The sequence below is a fragment of the Hyperolius riggenbachi genome, chromosome 1 (genome assembly GCF_040937935.1).
Source record: "Hyperolius riggenbachi isolate aHypRig1 chromosome 1, aHypRig1.pri, whole genome shotgun sequence".
Taxonomy (NCBI): Eukaryota; Metazoa; Chordata; class Amphibia; order Anura; family Hyperoliidae; genus Hyperolius; species Hyperolius riggenbachi.
In genome coordinates, this window is record NC_090646.1 from 547,880,700 (window position 1) to 547,900,825 (window position 20,126).

Below are 20,126 nucleotides of genomic sequence, written 5' to 3' on the forward strand. Positions count from 1 at the left end.
TGCGTTTAAAAGGCTCGGGAGGCTTTTAATTTGTTTTCCTTTCCTATTTTCCTACTTTTTGCCCTTCAGTGAGAGGAAATAGTGTGCCAAACTGGAATATATTTTTGCCACTGGTGTAGCGAAGGAGCTTTGAGCCCCAGTTTTACATTGGGCATTCTACACATAATTCATATGGTGCAGTAAAACCTGCTAAGGATATCCACAGCATGAGGTGTAAGCAGGGGGAGGGGAACAGTTTGACCAGGGGCATAGCTATAGGGGGTGCAGAGGTTGTAACTGCATTGGGGCCCTCCCTCAACTGTATTGGCTCTGTAGTGGCACTGTGCTCATAATGGTTACTACTATTCAAAGCATCTATAGAAGTAATTAACCAGCTGTTCCTCATCCCCCTCCTTGCACCTCTGACACTGTAGTTGCCATTGGCAGGTTTTGGTGCGCTGTATTAATTATGTATAGAGTGCTTGGGGGGGGGGGGGGGCGCCTCCATATAAAACTTGCATCAGGGCACATAGCTGCTTAGTTATGCCACTGAGTTTGACCACTATTCAAAGCATATATAGAAATTATTACCAGCATATCCAATAGAGCTAATACTGTGGTTTGAGGGAGGGCCTCTAGTGAGCCCTTCTGTTCCAAGGGCCTGGTGTGGTCACATCTGTGTCCCCTATTGCTACACCACTGATATTTGCATAGAGTTCTGTATTCCAAAGAACGACGTCTGACAGCTTGACTACTTGGCCATCAGATATTTTCATACTTGGCCTTCTGAATCTCATTTGTCCTGTGTAAGTTTTGGTGCAGCCCACTTCCAGAGCTGTCAGCTGCAAGGGGCTGGAGGAAGCCCCAGGTAAGTAGTGGTGGTGGGGGGGGGGGGGCATTTTTTGATTGACTTCTTTTTTTTTTTTTTTTTTTTTTTTTTTTTTATTGGGTGGTCAATTTCAAGCTGCATGTATTTACATAAATCTGCATGAACTCGGAAATATTAATCTCATTGATCATCTCTAGTGACATGCAATGGCCTAACAGCTTCCTTCCCCCCCCACCAGTCCTGCAACATAATTAACTAGATAACTAGAGTAGTAAAGAAGTAGTAGGAAATGACTATCGTAGGTGTCTTAAAGAGACACTGAAGGGAAAATTATGATATTTGTATGTGTAGTACAGCTAAGAAATAAAACATTAAGATAGGATACATCAGTCGAATTGTTTCCAGTACAGGAAGTTAAACTCCAGTTTTTATCTCTAGGCAAAGCCATTAAAGGGACTCCGAGCAGTGCAGAAACTATGGAAAGATGCATATAATTTTAAAGCTCTCTTTCTTCTTTCCAATGATTGATAAACCGCCACCCTACGCCTTTTAGTTTTCACTATTTTCGCGATTGAAATTGCCGCGGCCGCGATTTCAATCGCGAAAATAGAGAAAACTAAAAGGCGTAGGGTGACGATTTAGGTGTCGCCAGAAAGAGGCGAAAGAGTTTTATAATGATATCCATCTTCCCATAGTTACTTGTATTACACAGGGCGACTTTTTCCTAAAGTCAGCAGTTCCATTCTGCTGAATGGAGCTGCTGACACTGGGGAAAGTGTCGCCCTGTGTAATACAAGTAACTATGGAAAGATGGATATCATTATAAAGCTCTCTTTCTCCTCTTTCTGGCAACACCTAAATCGTCGCCCTACGCCTTTTAGTTTTCTCTATTTTCGCGATTGAAATCACGGCTGCGGCAATTTCAATCGCGAAAATAGCGAAAACTAAAAGGCGTGGGGCGGCGGTTTATATATCATTGGAAAGAGGAGAAAGAGAGCTTTAAAATGATATGCATCTTTCCATAGTTTCTGCACTGCTCGGAGTCCCTTTAAGCTCTACCACTTTCAAAGTCATGGAGAGGGCTGTCTTCTGACTTTTTTTTTATCTCAACTGTTAGTGAACAAATTTCTTTTTCTCTGCCAGAGGAGAGGTCATTAGTTCAGACTGCTCTAAAAGAATCATTTTGAATGCTGTGTTGTGTAATCTGCACATATATTATAGAATGATGCAATGTTTAAAAAACACTATATACCTGAAAATATGAGGAATATTTTCTTTGCTGCTAATCTTCTAGTAATTCATAGTGCACAACCAATTCATTAGATCATAATTTTAATGACCCAAGTAGGGATTCTCATCACAATTAAAGTGTAAGTGCACTTATAATATAGTGTTAAAAGTCCTTCACTAATACTGTGTACAGGCATGTCAACCCCAGAATGTACAGTTGAAGCTGGTACATTGTGCTTATACAGGCAGTAAACCAGCTACAGTATGTGCTGATCTCTGCTTGAGTAATATCAGCCTTTCCGAAGTGTCATTTCACATGCTAATGGCCTACATGGAGAACAGACTGATTAGGACTTCTCTTAGTAAACCATGCAAGAAATTCGATCTTATTGTAAGAAAACCTAGCCATGTAAAAATGTATTATATTGCACTACAGAGCATTTTTATTTTTTTTAGTACACAAAGCCTGATGCGTTCCCCCTCGCCCCCAGACTATACATTTTTAACCACTTGAGGACCTAGGGCTTTCTACCCCTTAAGGACCGGCCACTTTTTTTTCCATTCAGACCACTGCAGCTTTCACGGTTTATTGCTCGCTCATACAACCTACCACCTAAATGAATTTTGGCTCCTTTTCTTGTCACTAATAAAGCTTTCTTTTGGTGCTATTTGATTGCTCCTGCGATTTTTACTTTTTATTATATTCATCAAAAAAGACATGAATTTTGGCAAAATGATTTTTTTTAACTTTTTGTGCTGACATTTTTCCAATAAAGTAAAATTTCTGTATACATGCAGCGCGAAAAATGTGGACAAACATGTTTTTGATTAAAAAAAACCCATTCAGCCTATATTTATTGGTTTGGGTAAAAGTTATAGCGTTTACAAACTATGGTGCAAAAAGTGAATTTTCCCATTTTCCAGCATCTCTGCCTTTTCTGACCACCTGTCATGTTTCATGAGGGGCTAGAATTCCAGGATAGTATAAATACCCCCCAAATGACCCCATTTTGGAAAGAAGACATCCCAAAGTATTCACTGAGGCATAGTGAGTTCATAGAAGATATTATTTTTTGTCACAAGTAAGCGGAAAATGACACTTTGTGACCAAAAAAAAGTTTCCATTTCTTCTAACTTGCGACAAAAAAAAATGAAACCTGCCACGGACTCACTATGCTCCTCTCTGAATACCTTAAAGTGTCTACTTTCCAAAATGGGGTCATTTGTGGGGTGTTTACTGTCCTGACATTTTGGGGGGTGCTAAATTGTAAGCACCCCTGTAAAGCCTAAAGGTGCTCATTGGACTTTGGGCCCCTTAGCGCAGTTAGGCTGCAAAAAAGTGCCACACGTGGTATTGCCGTACTGAGAAGTAGTATGTGTTTTGGGGTGTATTTTCACGCATACCCATGCTGGGTGGGAGAAATATCTCTGTAAATGACAATTGTGTGTGTGTAAAAAAAAAAAAAAAAAAAAATTGTCATTTACAGAGATTTCTCCCACCCAGCATGGGTATGCGTGAAAATACACCCCAAAACACATTATACTACTTCTCCTGAGTACGGCGATACCACATGTGTGGCACTTTTTTGCACCCTACAGTGTTCTCCCCAGAATTTGTTTCCAGCCGGGTGGCATGAAATGGTAGCCGGGTGGGGTGAGATGAGAGAATGCAGGGCTGGCGCTTATCTGCACAACTCTGCATACAGCAGAGAAGGTGAGCCGATGATAGCCGGGTGCTCATCAAAACTAGCCGGGTGGAGTACCCGGCTAAAAGAGCCTGGGGAGAACACTGCCCTAACTGCGCTAAGGGGCCCAAAGTCCAATGAGTACCTTTAGGATTTCACAGGTCATTTTTGTTTCAAGACTACTCCTCACGGTTTAGGGCCCCTAAAATGCCAGGGAAGTATAGGAACCCCACAAATGACCCCATTTTAGAAAGAAGACACCCCAAGGTATTCCATAGAAGTACGGTGAGTTCATAGAAGATTTTATTTTGTCACAAGTTAGCGGAAAATGACACTTAGCGGAAATTGATTTTTATAGTTTTTTTTTCACAAACTTGTGACAAAAAATAAAATCTATGAACTCACCGTACTGTCTTCTTTCTAAAATGGGGTCATTAGTGGGGTTCCTATACTGCCCTGGCATTTTAGGGGCCCTAAACCGTGAGGAGTAGTCTTAAAACCAAAATGACCTGTGAAATCCTAAAGGTACTTATTGGACTTTGGGCCCCTTAGCGCAGTTAGGGTGCAAAAAAGTGCCACACGTGGTATCGCCGTACTCAGGAGAAGTAGTATAATGTGTTTTGGGGTGTATTTTTACACATACCCATGCTGGGTGGGAGAAAACTCTGTAAATGGACAATTGTGTAAAAAAAAAAAAAAAAAAAAAAAAAAAAAAAAAAATCCAAAGATTGTCATTTACAGAGGTATTTCTCCCACCCAGCATGGGTGTATGTAAAAATACACCCCAAAACACATTGTACTACTTCTCCCGAGTACGGCAATACCATATGTGTGGCACTTTTTTGCAGCCTAACTGCGCTAAGGGGCCCAAAGTCCAATGAGTACCTTTAGGATTTCACAGGTCATTTTTGTTTCAAGACTACTCCTCACGGTTTAGGGCCCCTAAAATGTCAGGGCAGTATAGGAACCCCACTAATGACCCCATTTTAGAAAAGACACCCCAAGGTATTCCGTTAGGAGTATGGTGAGTTCATAGAATTTATTTTTTGTCACAAGTTAGTGAAAAATGACACTTTGTGAAAAAAAAACAATCAATTTCCGCTAACTTTTGACAAAAAATAAAATCTTCTATGAACTCGTTATACACCTTACGGAATACCTTGGGATGTCTTTTTTTTTTTTTTTCTAAAATGGGGTCACTTGTGGGGTTCCTATACCACCCTGGCATTCAGGCACGTGCACAGGGGAGTACTCTGGGTGCTCAGGCACCCCCCTTTTTAAAATCTTCAAAAAAGGCCCCTCTCGCCGTGCAAAATAAGCCCCGACTGCGATAAGCCCCGCCCACCCGCTGGAAGCTCCGCCCCCGCCTGGGACACTTTCCAGTGAAGAGGCCCAGACAGGAATCCTAGTGTGGCATACTGACCTCTCCCTCCACCTAGGACCCATACTTACCTCTACCCCCCCCAGCACCCATAGTGACCTCTCCCTCCACCTAGTACCCAGTGACCACTCCCTGCCCTAGCAGTCAGTGACCTCTCCCTCCACCTAGCACCCATACTGACCTCTCCCTACCCTGTACCCACAGGGACCTCTCCCTCCACCTAGCACCCACAGAGACCTCTCCTCCACCTAGCACCCACAGAGACCTCTTTCTTACCCAGCACCCACAGTGACCTCTCCCTCCATCTAGCACCCACAGTGACCTCTCCCTCCACCTAGCACCCACAGTGACCTATCCCTCCACCTGGGACCCATAGTGACCTCTCCCTCCCCCAGCACCCACAGTGACCTCTCCCTCCCCCAGCACCCACAGTGACCTTTCCCTCCCCCAGCATCCACAGTGATCTCTCCCTCCACCTAGCACCCACAGTGATCTCTCCCTTCCCAGCTCTAGCAGTGATCCTGCCTCCCCCAGCACCCACACTGACCCACACTCTCCCAGCATCCAGTGATTTTTCCCTCCCCCAGTGGCTACCCTCCTGTCCCCTGCAGCACCCATAGGGACCTCCCATCCCAAAAGCAGCACCTACAGTGACCTTTCCCATTGCCAGTGCCCACAGTGGCTTCTCCTAACACCCAGCATCCACTCCCTCCTCCAGTAACCACACTGACTTCTCCCAGCACCCACAGTGGCTTACCCTTCCCCCAGTACCCACACTGACCTCTACCTCCTTTAGCAGCAACTATGCCATTCATAGCAGCACCCATAGTGACCTCCCACCCCCTGCACCCACAATGACCTCTACCTCCCGAGACCCACAGTGATCTCCCCCAAAGGACCCACAGTGACCTCCCTTTCCGCCAGCACCCATACTGACCTCTACTTTCCACAGCACCCACAGTTCCTTCTCCCCCCAGCACCCACAGTGACCTACCCTTCCCCCATCAACCACACTGACCTCGAACCTCCCCTAGCAGCAAGCAACTATGCCATTCATAGCAGTACCCACAGTGATCTCCCACCCCCTGCACCCACAGCAATCCCACCAATATTCAGCACCCACATTACACTCAACCAGTAACCCCCACTATAGCAAGCAACCAGTACTTGCACCAAGCACCCTGCACCCAATACTCACATCTGGCCTCAATATGGCACTTAGTACTTGCATCAAGCAGCCACATGACACCCAATATCTGCAGCCCTTCACCCTATAGCTGGCACCCAGTACTCACACCTACATAGCACAGTACTTGCACCCAGCTCTGACATGTCACTCACTACTTACAACTGCACACAGCCTCCACATGGCACCCACTCACATAACCAGTAGTAGCACCCGATGTACCTGCACTCAGAACCCACGTGACACACAACACCCACCCAGAGCTAGCACCCAGTGCAGGCATGGCACCGAGTATTTGCACCTATGTGATACCCAGTACCTGCACCCAACACCCACATGTTTCATCTGCAGTAGTTCCAGTTGCACTAAGCCTCCACTTGGTGCCCAGCACCCACACCAAGCACTCACATATGACATCCAGTACTTGCACCCAGAACTCAAAAGGGACTGAGTACCTGCAATCAACACCGACATGATGGTTGATACACACCCATACAGCCAGAATCCACATGACACCCTGTGCTAGCACCCAGAACCCACATGGCACCCAGCATCTGCCTTTAGCACCAACATGACAACAAATATCCCACTAGCCAGCACCCATCACCCATATGTCACCATGTACTCACTCCCAGTACCCACTTGGCACTTAGTATTTGCACCTAAGACCCACATACCCCCATAATCAACACCCACATGGCACAGTACTCACAAGTCACCAAGTTCCAAAGTCATTATATGTAACTAGTGCCCGTCCATGGCCAGCTCCCAAATAGCACCCAGTACCCATCCTTGGTCCAAACCCATATGAAACACAGTACTCTCCCATGGCACACATCCAGACCACGCATGGCACTCCCTACTCACTCATGTCCAACACTCACATGGCTCCCTGTATCAATTAGCACTCACATGGCACCCACTATTGTTTATCACCATCTGCTACTCATTCAGCACCCAATACTGCATAGCACCCACTGCAAATAACCACCCAATACAAACTGGACCTTGGTACCCAAAGCAGCTTGACACAGACTTTACGTTGGCATCTCGGCACCCACTGCAACTTACCACAAAGTGAACCTTTGTGTCTTACCATCCACTGCATCTGGGCACCCACTGCACCTTGGCACTTACTGCAGTTTTGCATCTACTAATGATTAGCAACCACTGCATATTGGTAACCACTTTGTCTGAATAGAGGCTTGGGTGCTGATCAAGAGGGACAGCGGTCCCAGTAATGAAAGGTGAGTCTGTGCCTCTACATTGGGCTTCACTGTGCCCACTCTAACCCACTAACAGTGGGCACCTATCACTGCTGATTTGAGGGTGGTGGCACCAAAAGAGTTGGAAGGAGACAGTCTGCCTGATACTGCTATAAAGGTGTAGGTGTGTGTGTGTGTGTGTGTGTGGGGGGGGGGGGGGGGATAAGACTGCCTTATGCTATATGGAGATGGGGTATTACATACACAATTTAGCACGATTTATCGATTTGAAATTTGAGCACCACACCCTTGAGGATCCTCTGCATGGCCCTGCCCCTTCCTGCAGCACCCACACTGACCTCTACTTTTCCCATCAGCCACCCCTTCCCCTCATAGCTGGCACCCAGTACTCACACTCACATGACACCAAGTATCTGCACCCAGGCCTAAAATTGCACCCAGTACTCACACCTGCACACAGCTTCCACATGGCACCCACTATCTGCACCAAGTATCCACTTAACCCGTAACCACACCCAAAGTACCTGCATTCAAAACCCATGTGATGCCCAAAGCCCACCCATAGCCAGCACCCAGTACAGGCATGGCGCCAAGTATTCGCACCCATGTCACACCCGGTGCCTGCACCCACATGACATCCAGTACATGCACCCAGATCTTACATGTCACTAAGTTCTTGCAATAAACACCCGCATGACACTCGATACCCAACCATAGCCAGAACCCACATGACACTCAGTACTTACACCCAGAACCCACATGGCACCCATCATCTGCATTCAGCAGCATGACAATCAATACCCCACTGGGCAGAAACGAGGAGCGGGGGGCATGCGGGGGAAGGCATTGCCAGGCCCCTTTTTTAAATTTGAGCACCCCCACTTAAGGACCCTCTGCACGGCCCTGCTGGCATTTTACGGGCCCAAAACCGTGAGTAGTCTGGAAACCAAATGTCTCAATGACTGTTCAGGGGTATAAGCATCTGCAAATTTTGATGACAGGTGGTCTATGAGGGGGCGAATTTTGTGGAACCGGTCATAAGCAGGGTGGCCTTTTAGATGACAGGTTGTATTGGGCCTGATCTGATGGATAGGAGTGCTAGGGAGGTGACAGGAGGTGATTGAGGGTGTCTCAGGGGGTGGTTAGAGGGGAAAATAGATGCAATCAATGCACTGGGGAGGTGATCGGAAGGGGGTCTGAGGGGGATCTGAGGGTTTGGCCAAGTGATCAGGAGCCCACACGGGGCAAATTAGGGCCTGATCTGATGGGTAGGTGTGCTAGGGGGTGACAGGAGGTGATTGATGGGTGTCTCAAGGTGTGATTAGAGGGGGGAATAGATGCAAGCAATGCACTGGCGAGGTGATCAGGGCGGGGGTCTGAGGGCGTTCTAAGGGTGTGGGCGGGTGATTGAGTGCCCTAGGGGCAGATAGGGGTCTAATCTGATAGGTAGCAGTGACAGGGGGTGATTGATGGGTAATTAGTGGGTGTTTAGAGAAGAGAATAGATGTAAACACTGCACTTGGGAGGTGATCGGACGTCGGATCTGCAGGCGATCTATTGGTGTGGGTGGGTGATCAGATTGCCCGCTAGGGGCAGGTTAGGGGCTGATTGATGGGTGGCAGTGACAGGGGGTGATTGATGGGTGGCAGTGACAGGAGGTGATTGACAGGTGATCAGTGGGTTATTACAGGGAAGGACAGATGTAAATAATGCCCTGGCGAATTGATAAGGGGGGGTCTGAGGGCAATCTGAGCGTGTAGGCGGGTGATTGGGTGCCCGCAAGGGGCAGATTAGGGTCTGATCTGATGGGTAACAGTGACAGGTGGTGATAGGGGGTGATTGATGGGTAATTAGTGGGTGTTTAGAGGAGAAAATAGATGTAAACACTGCGCTTGGGTGGTGATCTGATGTCGGATCTGCGGGCGATCTATTGGTGTGGGTGGGTGATCATATTGCCCGCAAGGGGCAGGTTAGGGGCTGATTGATGGGTGGCAGTGACAGGGGGTGATTGATGGGAGATTGACGGGTGATTGACAGGTGATCAGGGGGATAGATGCATACAGTACACAGGGGGGGGTGGTCTGGGGGGAGGGGGTCTGGGGAGAATCTGAGGGGTGGGGGGGGTGATCAGGAGGGGGCAGGGGGGGGATAAAAAAATAGCATTGACAGATAGTGACGGAGTGATTGATGGGTGATTAGGGGGGTGATTGGGTGCAAACGGGTCTGGGGGGTGGGCAGGGGGGGTCCTGAGGGGTGCTGTGGGCGATCAGGGGGCAGGGGGGGTAAAATCAGTGTGCTTGGTGGACTAGGGTGGTTGCAGCCTGCTCTGGTGGTCCCTCGGACACTGGGACCACCAGGGCAGGAGGCAGCCTGTATAATACACTTTGTAAACATTACAAAGTGTATTATACACTTTGTATGCGTCGATCGTCGGTTTTACATCCCGCCGGCGCTTCCGTATGGCCGGCGGGATGTTGCGGCGTCAGGCGGAGGCGAAGGATCGCGTCACGGATGACTCGATCGCTCCGCCCATGCCCCTACAAGGACCGCCGCCATTTGTCTATACGGCGGTCCTTGCGGGGTCCACTTCCCGGCCGCCTCTGTGCGTTAGGCGGTCGGGCAGTGGTTAACCAGCTGCGGACCGCCACATGCAGATTGGCAGCAGGTCCGCAGAGCTCTTGTTCCTCTGACACAAGCGTCATCTCTTGAATGAGATTTTGATGGGAGCTTAGAACACACTGGATTGATTGCTTACTTGGTCTACAACTGAAGGTGGCCACACACGCTACAATAAAATGATCCGATTTTACAGTAATTCGATAAAAACTATCGTATCTCTCGGAAAAATTGAAAGCTTTTCATTCGTCTGAAAAATCCGATCGGTTTTTCCGTTTTTTTTTTTCTATTTAAATCGATCCGGAATGCCAGATATTTCCCTTCAATTTCTACTAAAGATTGTATGGTGTGTTGGATTGTTAATTTATTAATATGCACACCCTAGCAATTTTCTGAGTTTCCAATCATTTTTATCATAATTGAGGAAAAAATTGAACATAGGTGTGTAACATTTCAAAAATATGACCAATGTACCAATCAGTCAGAAAAATGTATTGCAATTCTTAAATTGAACAGAAATTTAAAAAATTGTATGGTGTTTGTGGCCACCTTAAAACAATGTAAGGTTGCTTCACTAAAGGTACCCATACACTATGCAGACATGGGTCCACTATGCTATGTTAGGTCTGGGACACGGTGCTTTATTGAACTATTTGGAGTTCTGAAAATGGTCACTACTTTTTTTTTTTTTTTTTTTTTTTTTTTTTTTTTTTTTCTTAGCTGAGTGCATGGAGGCAGGGCTGTGGAGTCGGTACAAAAATCATCCAACTCCTCAGTTTATGAAACCTCTGACTCCAGGTACCCAAAAAGACTCCGACTCCACAGCCCTGCGTGCAGGTGAGCTCACTAGAGCGATTGCAATTTTCAAAATCTCTAAGGGCTCATTCACATCGTGCGTGTGGCCATTGCACAGAATACATGTTGTGTTGCCCTAGGAGCGCAGACGTTGGCGTCCAACCCATCAGGAGAAGGTGTGCAATTAGATGTTCCCAGAAGCGTTGCATCGTAACGCATTGGAACGTACACCTGTAATGTGAATGGTAACATGAAAGTACTTTCATGTTGCCATGTAGATCGTACACTATGTGCGTTGCGTCAAAACTGACAGCGCAACAGTGTGAATGAGACCTAAAGCAGGACATGCAGCAATTTGTGTGTAAGAGGAAAGAGCAGGGAGACAGAATTGGTGTTTGCCTTGACCTGGTTACTGTTCCTGTTTAACATGAAAGGTCTCATTCCAGTGCTGTTTTCTAGCAGAAGTTGTACTTTCAGCAGAATTATTATTTTTTTTTTTTCTATGTGGGGAAGGTGTCAGCAAACCTGTGCTGCACATTGTACCTGCTTCTGGTCTGTGTATGCATAAAAGGGCTACTGAAAGATTCTAGCAGTAAGCTCTGCCTGTTCCAATGTAAACTTCCATATTAAAAGGCATACGTTTCCTGAGATATGCAAGACTGTCATCGTTTATAAGTGGATGCTTGGTAAGCGAGGCCTCTAATTGTCACATTCTGCATATAGATTTTTAATGGATTCAGTATGAAATCTAGTCCATCAATGACCATCACTTTCCATCTGAGCTGCAGTCATACCTCAGTGACTTGTACTTGCACTGCTGATGGGACACTATGGGCACATGTACCTGGGTACATACACTGCTGCTGGGACACTATGGCATCAGGAGATGGCAGCACAGAGGGAGTGCACCAGACGGAGAGATGTCTGAGCACTTTGCTGCCCTAAGATATAAGGCCCCGGGGAGCAGCAGTAGCAGGGGGATGCAACACCAGCACTCGGCTCCTTTGGTAGATTTGATCAGGGATCAAATGTGCTGAGAAATGTTATGTAGTGTATGGGCACCTTAAAGTGTACCTGAGCCAAAGCTGGGGCACAAATTGAGATGCTTAGAGGGAAGCCTCGGATCCTATTGAGGCTTCCCTCCCTGCGCTGATGTCCCCCTCGCTGAGCGTGGCCCCCTGGAAGAATCGCATCGGGACTGCGCAGCTCCTCTTCTTGCACCGTAGCCACACAAGCCCACCTGCACATGTGCACTAGGCCAGAGCCATGGGCTCAGTGGCTACTGCACATGTGACCTTGCTCATGTGTACTGTGCAGCCTCGATGTGGAGAGGGGCAACACTTGGCAATGGACACCACCGAAGCCACGATAGGATCCTGAGGCTTCCCTCTTTTCAGATGAGTATCTTCGGCTTGGGATCACTTTTGAAGTACACCTGAACTGAGAGGTATATGGTTGCTGCCATATTTAGTTCCTTTTAAACAGTACCGGTTGCCTTCTCCCTCTACATTGTACCATTGTTTTGCACTCTGCACACTGCTGTTTGACTTGCTTAGTGCTGTGATCCAACTACATGAAGCAAGATTTAAGATGTATAGCTAATTCCACTGTCTTCTTTCCTAGACTCTATTGGCCTGCACCAGGTTGAGAACCCAAGCCACACAGAGACCGCTGTGAGTCTTCATTTGTACAGCCCTCCATTTAACCACTGTCAGACGTTTGACCAACGAACTGGGCACAAAAACACAGTGAAAATGACATTTTGGAGCAAATATGGAGAAAGGATTCCACTGGTGAGTATTAATGCTTTGCTTGCAAAACCTGCATGTATTTAGACTGTGTGGCTAGAATACACTTCAAGTTAGATTAGAACAAAAACCAGGGTGGGAGCTATAAGAATACCAACTGGAACAATGTGTCTTTTACTTTTTTTTTTACTTTTTTTTTTTTTTTTTTTCTACATTAGCCACAGTAAATGAGGTATAATAAACAGCCAGACTAATGTAATCTACCGGACATAGTGCTTGAAAAAATGCCTAGTTTGGGACACCCCACACAATACAATTGGAGGTATCTTTTAGGTGGTGGTCTCAAGTTTTCTACCTTGGCACCATAAAATGAATTAAAATGATGTTCCTGTACTCATGTTTAAAGGGTTTTTACACAATTTGCTTTAGTATCTAACAATTACACTACTCGGCCACTAAATTTTTAAATGTGAAAAAGGTAAAGGCTGGGTTCAAATCTCTGCTCTTACTATTAAAGACTCAGAAGTCTCAAAGTCTTTTTATTTAACTAATGTTTAACATCTTTGCCCTAACTAAACCGCCACATTCCCGCCGCTCTAATCTAACTAAATTCCCCCCCCCCCCAAACTCCCCGGGGGGCAATCCGGGCAGCGCTTCCGTGTGAGGCAGGGCTATGGGCTGCAGCCCTGCCTCACACGTCTGTCAGCCCGGATCGTAGCCTCTCCCCGCCCCTCTCGGTCTTCCCTAAGGGGCAGGGGAGAGGCGGAGATCCGCTGCTGACAGATGCGTGTGAGGCAGGGCTGCAGCTCATAGCCCTGCCTCACACGGAAGCGCTTGGGGAAGCAAAATTCATGACCAAGAAAGTCGTGGATTTTGCAGGGGGGAGGGAGAATTTGGGGGATTTAGATTATAGTGGCAGTTTAGTTAAGTCTGTTAAACACATTTATTAAATGTTTTTTGGGGGCTTCAGTGTCTCTCTTAACCGGTTAATGTTTACAGTACAGTAGATCTACTCCCCTAAAAACTTCATCTAAAGTCCAGGGGAGTAGATATTTGTAATCCCGCTGTGCGCACTCTCGCTCACTTGTGCTCGTGCACTCGTTCTCGCTGCTGCGTTAGCCTGGAGATCAATGAATTGTTCTAGTTCCCCGCGTAAATGATCTCGGCATTAATTAATGTCTGCGGTCATTTGTAAACTGTAAGTTACACTTAACACGCATTAGTTCTGGTTTTCTTACTAAAAGCATGTGCAGGAAGCTGAGGACCTCTTGTGGCCAAATTGTAAAATTACGTCTACATTCATTTGTTTTAATAGAGACCAACACAATTTAAAATTTACCCCCTTACCTCTCTCTCCCATAAATACCCAAATAAAACTTTTGCATAAAAATTACAATAAAAAACAAAAGCAAAATTGTTTCCTTAGGGACTGAACTTTTTTTTAATATGTATGTCAAGAGGGTATATTACTGTTAAATTATAGGCTTGTAAATAGCAGTGGACACAACTGAAAAAATGCACATTTCCAAATAAAATATTGGTGCCATACATTGTGATGGGGACATAATTTAAATGGTTTAATAATCGGGGTACATTTAAATACATGCTACCATAATTAAAGCCCACGTATTTTAAACTATAATGGCTGAAAACTGAGATTTTTGGGGATTTTTTTTCTTAATCTTCCCGTTTTTAAATTTTTTTTTTTTTAAATAATTCTTAGTAAAAGGTACCACCGAAAGAGTCAAACTGGAGGCAGAAAAATAAGATGCAGATCTTTTTGTTAAGTAGTGGTAAAGTTATTGGCAAATGAATGGGAGGAGCGCTGAAATGTGAAAATTGCTCTGGCCCATAAGGGGAAAATACACTGAGGGCTGAAGTGGTTAAGTAAGCCAGCACCTCTTCAGTAAGGAGTTCTTGGCAAGACTACGCTGCTGCATGCTGAGTGCTCTAGTGGTTGCCTCGCTAGTGGTTGGAGTCCGGCAAGAGAAGTGCTATACAAATAGTCGGGTCCATAAATATTGGGACATTGACACAGTTCTAACATTTTTGGCTCTATACACAACCACAATGGATTTGAAAAGAACACAATGTGCTTTGACTGCAGACTGTAATCTTTAATTTAATTTTATTTAATTTAAGGGTATTTACATCCAAATCGGGTGAACTGTGTAGGAATCACAACAGTTTTCATGTGTGCCTCCCACTTGTTAAGGGACCAAAAGTAATGGGACAGAATAAAAATCACAAATCAAACTTTCACTTTTTAAATACTTGGTTGCAAGTGCTGAATTAAACAAAAACTGACACTTACCTGGGGCTTCTATCAGCTCCCTGTAACGGTCATGTCCCGCGCTTTCCTCATATCACTCGTTGCCCACCGCCTGTCCCAGTCTAATTACACGTCTAACGCGGCTGCTTCCATGCTCTGCTTCAATGTGCTGTGGCCATGCTCTGTCCTGCTTGTGTCTCCAGGAGCTTACAGTGCAGTACAAGAGAACCTTGTACTGTGCCTGCGCAGTAAGCTCCCGGAGACTGGAGCGCACACTATTCGTCTTGTTAGACGAATAATTGACCAGTGCTGGCAGTGGGGGAATAGGTGATTGTAGGATGGCATGGGACATGACTGCCACAGTGGGCTGATAGAAGCCCCAGGTAAGTGTCAGTTTTTGTTTATTTCAGTACTCCACAGAACCCCTCTAACGCCGCCAGGACTTGTGCAGGAGCAGGGTAAGCAGTATATCTGCTGTATCCTGCACACAAGTCTCCCGGCAGCTATTTCATACATATGGGTGTATAGAGACAAAAAATGTAGAATTGTCAATGTCCCAATATTTATGGACCTGATTGTGTTGGAATTATTGAATATTTATTGCCTTTAAAAATTCCCTCAAGGCCCTTAACACTATTTGTAAATCTCCTACGTTTTGGGGCTTGTTTACTCGATTGCCTCCGATTTTAAGTTTGTGTTAAGAATACGGTTTCATGAGTGTCTTGTTGGCTAATTTTATATAAGCTATAGTACTATGCACTACAAGTGGCAGCATTCCAAACCAAAGATTCAACCGCTTTTATCTAACATTTCATTCTAGTGCAGTAATCTGCTTTCTTTAAATGTGAGTGCATATTTTCTCTAATAAAGCAAAATATAAAGCTTGTACCCCTTACCACATTTGCAGTGCTTACTGCTGGTTATCTAATTGGTCCTATGTTGTTAAAAGATTATACTTCAGTTGTTTTGGCCATGCGTTTAATTTATGATCCCCTTGTGCAAAATGGTCTGTATAGGTTTTCTCAAATGTTCTGCTGGTCTATGCTGATTCATTTCACTTCATGCCAGATTGACCTGTTTTTGCATGGAATTCTATTGAGGTTTCTGCAATTGGGCACCTCAAACTCACAATGGAACATGAATATATAAATAATGCTTTTAAAGGCCGAGGTGCTTGAATTCCCCTCATGCAACCCCAGGACTGTACTAGTAACCATACACTGAAAGAGGGCAAACCACATAGCAAAAATAGACCAGTCAAGACATACTTATTGGGCTGACTTGCAGTGGTGAATGCTGAACTAGAAATTCTGTCCCTGTCCTCCTTGGGTAGACATTTGCCTTGCTTTCAATCACTTTCACAGCAATCCCCAAATATTGACAGACCTCTTAAATAAATCAAAACCACAAACTTACTGACGTAACCTTGCTTTATCTTCTGTACCTCCAATTACACATACAAAATGGGGTATAATGCCTTAAAGTCCACGTGTGCAGGTAGCACACATAAAACACATCAAATGTATTGAGCTGTAGCAAAACTGCATAGCCTGTTGCATAACTTGCAACTGGCTAGAAGTCCAAAATTGGCTTTCAATCTTCAATACTGAGAACAAATGGCATTAGGATCACCTCCTATACCCCCTTCCTTCTCCTTGGTATTCTCTGTGTGTTACGAGTTATACTGGGCTGAGTGTTCAGTATCCATGATACAGCAGATATTTCTGGTTAGGTTCTCAGAATTGGTTAGGTATATGATTTATGCTGTTTGTCACCAGGTTGTATCTCGTGTGGAAAGTATATTCAAGTGGTCGGTCTAGTCCTTCCACAAGATGTCCTTTTTGTATAACCATTGAGTTCCACATGCACCATGTACAGACTGTATTTACCAGTTATGGCCTATGAAAACTCAATAAAAAAAAAATTTTATTCCCACATTTTTCTTAGTTTAGCACAGGTTTTATTAGCCTAAATCAGCCAGATGGCTTGAGGTTTCGGGCAGCTAAGGACTTGTTTTACTGTGCAGTTTACTTCTTGGTAATGTGTGCACTTTCATCAACAGAGGGGGTGGGTAATTAGACCACTTCAGAGCTAATCCAGAGGGAAGGTATGATGATGGCATCTGATTTCTGTAAATAAGGACTGTGGGGGGGATACATGGCAGTTCCTATAGCCATTACAAACCTGTGTGTGTGGGGGGGGGGGGGGGGGATACATGGCAGCTCCTATAGCAATTACAAACCAGGAGAAAGTCCAAGGAAGGGGTGCTTAGTTCCCTTAAGACTCATAGCTGTGCATGCAGCCTACAGGGGCTGGAAGAAGCCCCAGATAAGTAAAAAAAAAAAAGGGGGGGAGGGAACCGCTTATGTAGTGACTATCTTGAATTGAGGAAACCTTTTAAGTGGGAAGTAGGGATGGTCAATGAGCTGCAAATATTTCAGAGTTCATGCAGGACTATGTACATTTTTATGCAAATATATGCAGCTTGAAAATGGACCAATCCATTTAAACCTAGGTGGGACTCGATTGATCTATTTTCAAGCTGCATATATTTGCATAAAAATGTACACAATCCTGCATGAACTCGGAAATATTCATCTCATCCTTAGTGGGAAGGAATCTTCAGATGATAGACATGACCATGGTCAAATTCTTTATATTCTATCCCAAACCATAAAAATATAGGAACCATAAATTCCCTTGTTTTACTTTGGAAAATTCTTGCATCATGCTCTTGGTAGCCATGGAACTGGTGTATCAAGTGAGGGGAATACTGTCAGTTGAAAAACTGCAAGCATTGATTTCAGTGGACTGTAAGTGTCTGTCTTTTAGTAGGAGTGTCAGAGGAGCTGTCAGCCAAACTATCTCAGGAAAAAGCACATGTATAAGTAAAATACTTGCTCTACTTAACGTATAGCACTGTCCACATTTTGATTTTAGTGATTTTTCTATAGTAAAAAGAGAATTCTGAGTCAAAATGGAAAATCCTATCTTGAAGCCAATCCTGACAGCCTTTCTTCCTTTTTACGCTGAAGACTGGGAGGAGGGCGGGCAATGATGCACACTCCCACCCAGCTCTGTAGTAAGTGCATTGTCTCAGCAGGAGAAATCTTGGCCAATCAGAGAGAAACAGGTGTGGAAGGGGAGAACAGGAGGGAAAGAGGCCTCGGCCAATCAGGCTGCAATAGTTGTCTGAGGGGAAAGTAAAGAAGAAAACCCAGCATGCAGCAGATGTACCAAATAAGAACCAGGGAAACTGGAGAATGATTTTATGGAGGTGTTTTTTTTTTTTTTTTTTTTTTTTTTTTTTTTTTTTACCGGTCTCCCTTCCTTATTACTTGTTTACCAGATAAAAATGAATTGGATTTTGATTTTATGCCTCACTGTTACTTTAAACCTTGCTCTAACCAAATAAACACTTTCTCTTCACAGGTAACCACACAGTCCCAGGAAAACAACTAACCTTTCCTATAAGAATTTACTGGAAACATTGATAAGCTGTGGAGCCCTGAAATCTCAACTGCAAAAAACGTGTAGCCTCTGGAATTTCCTGACCAAACTGTACATATACCCTTAGTAGGACTTACAAGAAGGCGTCACTGGGATGCCCAACGTGCTAGCAAGCTCCTCCTCAGGGTTTAAACCTAGAATAGATTGATTTTTATTTTTAAAACCAGTTCTCTTTTATTAGGATTTGTATAACCCTTCATATCCTTTGTTCAAAATGGAGAAAACTATGTTTTTAACATGTAAGATAATCATCCTGTTTTTAAAATGCCCTAATATATGTATAGCGTTTTAATGTTTTAACAAATGTACATTTTGATCTCTGTATATTTTTAGAAAAAGGCTTATGAATTTGGAATCTCCAGGAGCAATAAAATTCAAATTCATTTTGTTTTGCTGGCCACTGTATTTTCTACTGTATACTTTGCAGAATAGTTCTTCACCACATTTGCCATTCCTTTAAAGAGGAGATGTTAGGTATAGGGTCTCAGAGGGAAAAAACATATATCAGTAGCTAAATATTGGCTGTACTTACATTACATATACATTTCACTGTCCACGTTTGGATTTCACAGAATTTTTATATAGTATTTGCAGAGAATGATGCTCATGGCAGGTTCCATGTTTGTCTGTCTCCTATGAAGCAAATTGTGATGTCCTGTCCTCCCTGCTTCCTGATGATTCGACTCACAAAAAAGATCCTAATGGTTCATGATCACTACTGTGCAGTGAATATTAGCCATGTGGCTAGGAACAATAGCGGACTCATGCAGTATACTCTAACGGAACATGTGCCCTGTGATTTTTCAGTGCTGTGAGTTAGGCTGCTGTTACAAGCTGCTGTAACATGAGCCTGTAACTTCCCACTGTGAAAGCAGCCTTAGGGCGTGATAGGGAAATGAAGGGGAGGACCCACGGTAGAGCACTGGGGAGAAGAAGCAGCCCCAGAATGCTTTGCAGTATCTGGTATGCGTCCTGCCGGCCTCCTTAGGAGCTTGGGAATAACCATCCTTGCTGTTCAGCACACATCAAAGTAAGATATTTTTAACTTCAGTATTGCCTTTTTGGCTTCCTTCTAAACTGTTTATCACAGGAAAATAGATGTTTAAATTAGCTTTTGCAGCCTGACAGTTACTCTTTAACCACTTGCTGACCGCGCACTCATACCGCGCGTCGGCAAAGTGGCAGCTGCAGGACCAGCGACGCAGTATTGCGTCGCCAGCTGCAGGCTGATTAATCAGGAAGCAGCCGCTCGCGCGAGCGGCTGCTTCCTGTCAATTCACGGCGGGGGGCTCCGTGAATAGCCTGCGGGCCGCCGATGGCGGCTCACAGGCTAAATGTAAACACAAGCGGAAATAATCCAATCCAATAATAATCCAATCAGCGGCCGGGGATCGCCGCCATGTGACAGGGGACGTCCTGTCACTGGCTGAACAGGACGGATAGCGTCCTGTGCAGCCCTGATCTCCGGGGGGGAGCAGGTAGGAGAGGGAGGGGGGAATTTCGCCACGGAGGGGGGCTTTGAGGTGCCCCCCCCCCGCCAGCCACATGCAGGCAGGAGAGATCGGACCCCCCCAGCACATCATCCCCCTAGTGGGAAAAAAGGGGGGTGATCTGATCTCTCTGCCTGCTACATGATCTGTGCTGAGGGCTGCAGAGCCCACCCAGCACA

General features: G+C 45.1%; 1 protein-coding gene across 1 annotated transcript in view; it reads left to right on the plus strand.

Moving 5' to 3' along the window:
- Positions 1-18,840, plus strand: part of CDO1 (cysteine dioxygenase type 1) — a 75,368-nt gene extending 56,528 nt beyond the window's left edge. The window contains exons 4-5 of the mRNA XM_068271674.1: positions 12,551-12,720; positions 18,380-18,840. Coding sequence (XP_068127775.1) covers positions 12,551-12,720; positions 18,380-18,409 — 200 coding nt within the window. The 3' untranslated portion in view covers positions 18,410-18,840. The remainder of the gene's footprint in view (positions 1-12,550; positions 12,721-18,379) is intronic.
- Positions 18,841-20,126: the final 1,286 nt, after the last annotated feature.